The following is a 7,362-nucleotide window of genomic DNA, read 5'->3' on the forward strand; positions in this document are numbered from 1 at the left end:
AATGAATAAGAGATATGCATTGAGAGAAGTATTTCAGATCCAACTATTAAAGTCCAAAGAGAATGACCAATTAATTAAACAAATATACATACTCCCTCTCTCTCAGTTTACAGGGCATGCACGTATCCCTAGGTCGTCAATTTGACCAACCTAATACAAGTCATATATTACAAAAAATATATCAATATAAAATTCAGATGTTCTATTTTTAAACCATATAACTTTTGTGTTATATAGTTTATATTAAGGTGATAAAATTGACAACATAGATATACGCGCAGGAATTGTAAACTGAGTCGAAGGGAGTACTCAGAAAGGGACTCACCATCATCAATCTCATAAATGCCAAATACTCCCTCCGTAAAAAAATACAAGAACGTTAGTGATCTAAAGAAATATAAGAGTGTTTAGATCACTCTCTTATATTTCTTTACAGAGGGAGTAATTGTTAGTGCGCAAAAATTATTCCCGATATGGATAGTCATTCAACCCTCCATTCAGGTATCCAGAATGTTACTTGGCTAACTATCTGACCCTCTTGATGCAGAAACTCACTACTATAAGAAATGCATCGCACAAAAGTATATTATGGGAAACACATAATTCTGAACAAAAGATGACAAGCCAGGTTCCTTTGTGACATCTTCTTTCAACGCTTCATTTATCCATTGATTCGAAAAACTTATCCTGCAGATAGAAAGGAAGCACATGTATGAATTTCCATATGCGGCTTAAGTGCTTAACATAAGGAAACTGAATAAAAAAACAATTCATTTGTAAACGAAAAGATCTCAATGTAATTAGTTAAGAAACATGACCCTTCTATTACTAAAAATTATACTAAACTGCATATTTTTGAGATCTCTAATAGAAAGAGAAATTAATTAAATTCCGGTAATAGCGTACTTCCTAAAAGAAATCAAATTGTGCTTGTACTATAGCAAATTGCCAAAAGAAAATAGGGAAATGCATGTGTACATGCACACATGGGTATCTAAGCTATCCCCACCATCCACTGTCATAAAGTTGCTTTCAGACAGCCTAAATTAATTAGTGTGAACCTTTTTGTTTGAAGAGAAAATTCACAACATGCAATATACTGAATGCTTGACCTGATGTGTGGCCGCATATAATTCTTGGTTCGATTGGATGGTAAAATGTACAATAAATGTCACATCTTGGTGTGTGACCACACAGTTGTGATGAAACTCTAAGCAGAACATTCACAGCTAGGTGACTTGTATCATTATTATTTCGCCATCACTGGGATAGTTTGGAAGTTGGAATGCAGGTGTACAACAGTACCAATTTACATAAGCTGGATTAGACATACCTACATATCCAATAGCTAACAAAACTCCAGCTCAAAATCACTCTTTAAACAATCGGGTCATATTTCACGTTGTCAAGGTAAAGCCCGTAAGCAGGTGCCATAGGAGGTGCAGCAGTCATTGTCTTTGCATCCAGAATTCTCTCCACTGCATCAAATGTAGGTAGACATATCAAAATAAACATTGTAAAATTTCACTTCAATTCTTGGTCCATTAATCAAAAGACAATACTAGGTGAATGTTCAAACCATCAGCAGTTGTTAGATCTCCTATTCCAACAGCTTTCAGAAGACCGACCATCAATCTTACCTGCATCCGAAAATAATCAGTCATCAGGTTGCAGCAACATCTAATAATCAAGTACTAATGGCAACTATGATAGATACAAAGTTCTCTAGTGATAACATTTTCCTCCCTAAGAAAAACATGTTCTTACACAACAAACATGATGTTTCTTAAATCCATTTATCCGCAAGCGAATTATAAATTGATAGGCGTCCTTCAGCTTACACCATACTTTTGCCATTTTGCAATGTCATAGAGCACATTTTTGCTACCATGGAATAAAGTAGGAGCTACAAATGCTTAATAGTACAACTGGCCTTAAACACCAAATGTGTTTATCAAGAAATGGCATGTGACCAGTTCGAGACAGTGTTTGGCTACTCCGAGGGAGCATAGCTGAGATATGCCTGTTTTTGGGACACTTCTTTAGGTGATTACACCTATGCACCTAAAGCTGGATTGCATTGTAGTTGCTCCTGAAGATAAGTACAGTAGTAGATTTCATGCTTTATATCCAAATTTCTTCACGAAGCAATAATTATGAAGAAATCTGAACATGAGCACTTGTATCTGTTAGGCATTGGCACAGATCCCAAAAAAAAACAAATCTTGATAGCTCTGAAAGTACCCTTCAAAGAAGATGACTTACCTGGTGGTAAAGGAAAGACTGTGCCCTTGCAGTAACAACAAAGCAGCGGTGCCTTAATCTCTTTCCAAACTCTTGTCCATTCTCGCATACTAATTTCCTACTAGTAGTACTAGAAACATCAGATCTTTCTCCAGAAGATCCCATGAGTGATGCCCTTGAATAAACAAGAGACCCATCTGGTGATTCCATCTCTGATCGCTCTAAGCTTGAAGGGAAAAACATGACAGGAAATACTTCTGTAACAGTAAGCTCATCCAAAGTTCTCACTGGAGATTTTGCCTGTAACAATAATCCCTCCATATAAACACAATGGATGGTCAAATCCAAGAAACAATGTGCCTTTCTGCACTAGTATTTCTTGATGAACTCAGCAACTGAGAGACAGTTAAGAAGCAAAACACCACCTGACATCCAAATGCTCGAAATGAACTGAAATCATGATGCCCAACAAGTATATTGCATGCTTTCTGAACAAAAACCATCATTAGTAAACCCAGAAACATAATTTCACATCAGAAAACAATTAAGTATAGCTGGAGACCTCACCTTCATAGCTTGTATATTTAGATCCTCAGGTATGTGCCAAGCCGAGTTTTTCTCAAAGATTGACGGTCGCTCAGGCCCAGAAAGTAAACGATAGTGATATCTTCAACAAAATTAGTAAAGCAATAACATCCTCATTACTTCGAAAGGGCAAATGGAGTTGTTTATAATCAAGTTACCATTGCTCACACTTTGAAAATAAAGCATAATAGGAGGACTCAAAGTTATTAGCCTTTTAATAAATAGTTTAGGCATACGAATGGAATAGTAACAAGATAAATTAGAAGAGTCCCTCATATTATATTGTAGATTTTGCTACCTACGTGCGCTCTAGAGCTTTGTATCTAGCATGGAAATCTGGTGCAACACAACGAACATCAGTCACCATTATGTCACCTTCATTCTTCTGCAGGAAAAATGTGGATCAGAAATAAATATCTACTGCATGAGACTGGTCAAATTATAAAATCTGGAGAACTACATAAATCATTAAGTATAGGTCAAATTATAAAATGTGGAGAACTACAAAAATCATCAGCAGGCACGTGTATGTTTATTCAACTAAAGACCAGCTCAACCAAATGAAAAGCACTATAGCTAGAGTAGGTCAAAACATACATGTAAAAAATGGTTCACCGCGCATTTTACAACTTCAGGGTCATGAGGTGACAACTGCAAAAGGGGAAAAGTACATCAACAAACAGAACTAGAAGTGGTATAAGAGCTCTAAAGTGCATACACTTGTTTTAGGTAGTATTCATGGAGATTCTATATCTGACATCAAACCCATGAAGGACATAATTTAACATGCAGCGGGCCAAAATGTGTCTTGATATAAACAAAGCATACAATTAATAGTTTATGCATATCCTCAATGTAAGCCAGTTGGAGAGAAAATTGTATGCATACAAACCACTTCACCAGGCTTCCTTTTACTTATGCGCTCCACATCAACATGACAAACATTTGACAAAGCATGAACACCTGCATCCTGGATTAGCAGATAAATCTTTAGCTGCATATAACATAATGTTGTAAATGATGAATTATAGATGGGCTTTAGGCCAATATAAACAATAATTCCTGGAAAATCTCAAAGGCCCATGTGGGGTTTCATGACAAGGTGGTAAGTTTAGTGCCATCCCGGATTTGGAGGAGTTGAAACCAACATATAAGGGATTCTCTTCCACATGCTATTGGAGCTTGAGAAGAGGAGTGGTACACCCGCGCTCCTCCTCAGACGCCCGCCACACCTCACCCATGTTGTGTTTCATGAACGAGCCGTGTTAGAAATAGGCTGAAGTAGAGAAGCAGAGAGGAGCTGGGGCTGAACACAGAATAGTTTTATTTCTTGGAGTTGTGCCTTGTATTACAGCTGACATCCTGAACCAGTTCATGTGCTAGGCATACTTGTTGTTATCGTAGATGTTCCTGCTGTGTGCTTAGTACATGCTCATACTGCTATCATCATGATTTATTGTAAATTAAATTAATTGGAAAATTGCTAATATTCCCAACAGTAAATAACAATTATCGTGGTATCATGGTGATCTGCCCTACTACATCCCCTAGCCTTCCAAGCTCGATTTCCCTTTCGAGGTAGTCGATGGCTATTCACAGCTACCACCTTAACAGAAAGAAGAGGTTGGCCCGCAACACAGGAAAACACCTGAGTATACACCGAGGCTATATAATACATTGCGGATCTGCCGCCATTTTGAAATAAGTTAATTCTATTGATTTGCTGTACAAAATACACATAAATACAAATAACTTAAACAAACCAAGGGTATGCATGCAATGCAACTAAAAAAACAAACTTCATTCCTGGCACGTACACTCAACTAAAGTTGCATAAAAATATAACTAAACTATGAAACTGTATAGTCAACTTAGAGCAACACACAGAATATAAATGTAATGTTTACAAAACATAAAATAGAATTCAAATATACGTTATTGAGCATACCTTTATTCACATCGAATTATGATTTTGCAGATTATAAATATGTTCTTTAATTAAGCAGCATTATTAATTTTTAATTATATTCCCAACTTTGAATTTAAAATTAAAAAATGAGACATCATTTTTTGAATTATTAGTCTATGGTGCTAATTTTGAAGGGGAGCCTTGGCGCAGTGGTAAAGCTGCTGCCTTGTGACCATGAGGTCACGGGTTCAAGTCCTGGAAACAGCCTCTTGCAGAAATGTAGGGAAAGGCTGCGTACAATAGACCCAAAGTGGTCGGACCCTTCCCCAGACCCTGCGCAAGCGGGAGCTACATGCACTGGGGCTGCCCTTTTTATTAGTCTATGGTGCTAATTTTAGTTCAGTACATACCAAGTATACAGTATTCCAAAATAATTGTCCAAAGGCATAAATAAAAAAATGAATGGCATGGCAGCCGCTATCTGGTTATCCGCAGACGATTACAGCAGACCAGGGGCGGAGGCAGAGGGTGGACAGGGTGGGCTGCGGCCCACCCTGAGATTTTGGTTTGACCTGTATACCATAGGAGAATAGAGATTGGTCCGAGAAAAAAATGAAACAGAGCCCAACTAACAGCTAGCAGACCTAACCAGCATCGGACTGGACACTGGAGATGTGCAGAAGCCAGCCGCCCAGCCCATCATCTTCAGTACGCACTTCCCAATCCCCATTCCCAATTTCTAATTGAATCATTATTAACTAGGAGCTGCTGTGTTTATAAGTATATTTCCCAAAAAAAGTATTTTTGACTGAAAAAATTGGCACTGTATGGCTTATTTGTTGTAAAAATATCCAGCCCAATCTCTGTTTGCATGACATATTTGTTGTCAAATTTTTTTTATAGGCGGACCACCCTGTTTCGAAATCCTAGATCCGCCACTGCAGCAGACCATTATTATTGTGTTAGCTGTGATAGAGAGCGTTTGGGCTTATAGCAGAGTTGCAAGGGTAAAAGCCTAAAAGGACACCACAGTGTCACTACGGCCTCTATTTAGAAAATATATATAGATCTCCAAACGTAAGTAACTACCAAAGTATGAGAAAAGTATTCCGGCAAACTAAGGCTCAGTTTGGCATCGAGGTGAATTATGATAATTGTCCGTTTGTCTAACCAGCTTTTCCCTATTTACTGTTTATTTAAAAAGCTTTTTCCTAATTCCATGGCTAATTTCTCAGCAAAGCACAGTTCAAAACAGTACACTGGACCTAAGAGTGTCATAGCATTTTGCAAAAGCATGATTTGAACTTGTTACGCAATCAGCCTAGACTCTCTAGTAACAATAGTCTTATGAAAAAATAGCCTAGATACCTAATAATTCCAACTGCACCATAATGTAGATCCAGACTTATAGAATAGCAAATGGCCCCTCGTATATTATATGGCATGCAATGCAACATGCAACATTCATAAAAAGATTATCTCTGACTAACATATGCAACTAATTAACTCTACAACTATGACAGATTTCTAGGTATATAAAATAAATTATTGCTTATTGCATCACTGCTTCTATAAAAAAAAACAAATGCACAATTTGTTTAATCGCTATCAGAAAAATTGCAGATTCAACAGCAAGAAAAACAAAAGAGAAAAAAATTGTTAAATATTGCGTTAAAGCATTTTGTACAATACCGTTCGACTAGAACAGAAGATTGAGACTGGCTGCCCAATGAATTTGTGAAATGCCTCCTGAAATAATTCAAAAACATGAGCTGTCACCGAATCTATTATATGTTTACTACAGCTAAGCAAGCTATAGCAGTAGGGCAGGAAGAGGCAGATACTTTAATTCGTAATTTGCTGCACATACATATACATGTATATAACAGTATTCAAATGATTATGTATGCCACCCACAAAATAATAAAATAAACCTCCTTATTCTTTACAATAATCTTATCAAGGAATATCATACCATTCTTCACAATACTATGCCATTTTCTCCTTCATTCTATCCTTTTATTCAGCAACCTATAAGAACTTATTTCATCTAGTGATTTCTTCTCTTATCTATACCATGTTCTCCATCAAAACAAAGCATGAAATCAAAAAAACTATTCATTTATTTTTGCTGCAACAGTCTCTAAGGCATTTTCCTTGTCAATGCTACCATCTAAAATGCTAATTTGCACTCGAACTGCTCTGCTACATACAAAGGAAAAGCACACCCATAGAAATGGAACACACATGCTTTTAATGGTATATTATGAATACTACTAAATCAGTTTGCTTCAGCCTCTCCTATGTCTTATGCACCCTATTATAGATATTGGGTCTCCAATAGCAATGCATCAGCAGCATCTTTGCACAGTTAACATGGTTTAAGAGATAAGATCATCAACTCCAACGGTAGCTACCACCCAGTACCCACCCACTAGAGGTTATGGGCTTATGGAACTGTCGCCAAATAACAGATCCATCCGATGACAGCTGCAGGCATGTACAGTGGAGAAAGGTAAAATCACAACATTTGATCTGCAAGTACAGATGGTGACAGGAAGAACTGTTCTTCATGACTAGAAGCATACCGACAGCAGACTTGCCACTGTGTGGGGTAAACTACG

General features: G+C 37.3%; 1 protein-coding gene across 2 annotated transcripts in view; it reads right to left on the bottom strand.

Annotated features, from left to right (window-relative positions):
- Window positions 1–284: 284 nt before the first annotated feature.
- Window positions 285–7,362, bottom strand: part of LOC119308155 (tRNA pseudouridine synthase A-like) — a 14,389-nt gene continuing 7,311 nt past the window's right edge. The window contains exons 2-11 of one of the 2 annotated variants that reach the window (XM_037584273.1): window positions 6,431–6,487; window positions 3,722–3,799; window positions 3,427–3,480; window positions 3,132–3,214; window positions 2,812–2,911; window positions 2,670–2,732; window positions 2,266–2,544; window positions 1,580–1,640; window positions 1,338–1,478; window positions 285–687 (exon numbers count right to left, since the gene is read on the bottom strand). In XM_037584273.1, coding sequence (XP_037440170.1) covers window positions 1,378–1,478; window positions 1,580–1,640; window positions 2,266–2,544; window positions 2,670–2,732; window positions 2,812–2,911; window positions 3,132–3,214; window positions 3,427–3,480; window positions 3,722–3,799; window positions 6,431–6,487 — 876 coding nt within the window. In that variant the 3' untranslated portion in view covers window positions 285–687; window positions 1,338–1,377. Of the gene's footprint in view, window positions 688–1,333; window positions 1,479–1,579; window positions 1,641–2,265; window positions 2,545–2,669; window positions 2,733–2,811; window positions 2,912–3,131; window positions 3,215–3,426; window positions 3,481–3,721; window positions 3,800–6,430; window positions 6,488–7,362 lie in introns of both variants that reach the window. The other variant, XM_037584272.1, reaches the window with a different exon arrangement.

Source organism: Triticum dicoccoides, chromosome 5B, assembly GCF_002162155.2.
Source record: "Triticum dicoccoides isolate Atlit2015 ecotype Zavitan chromosome 5B, WEW_v2.0, whole genome shotgun sequence".
NCBI classification, from domain to species: Eukaryota; Viridiplantae; Streptophyta; class Magnoliopsida; order Poales; family Poaceae; genus Triticum; species Triticum dicoccoides.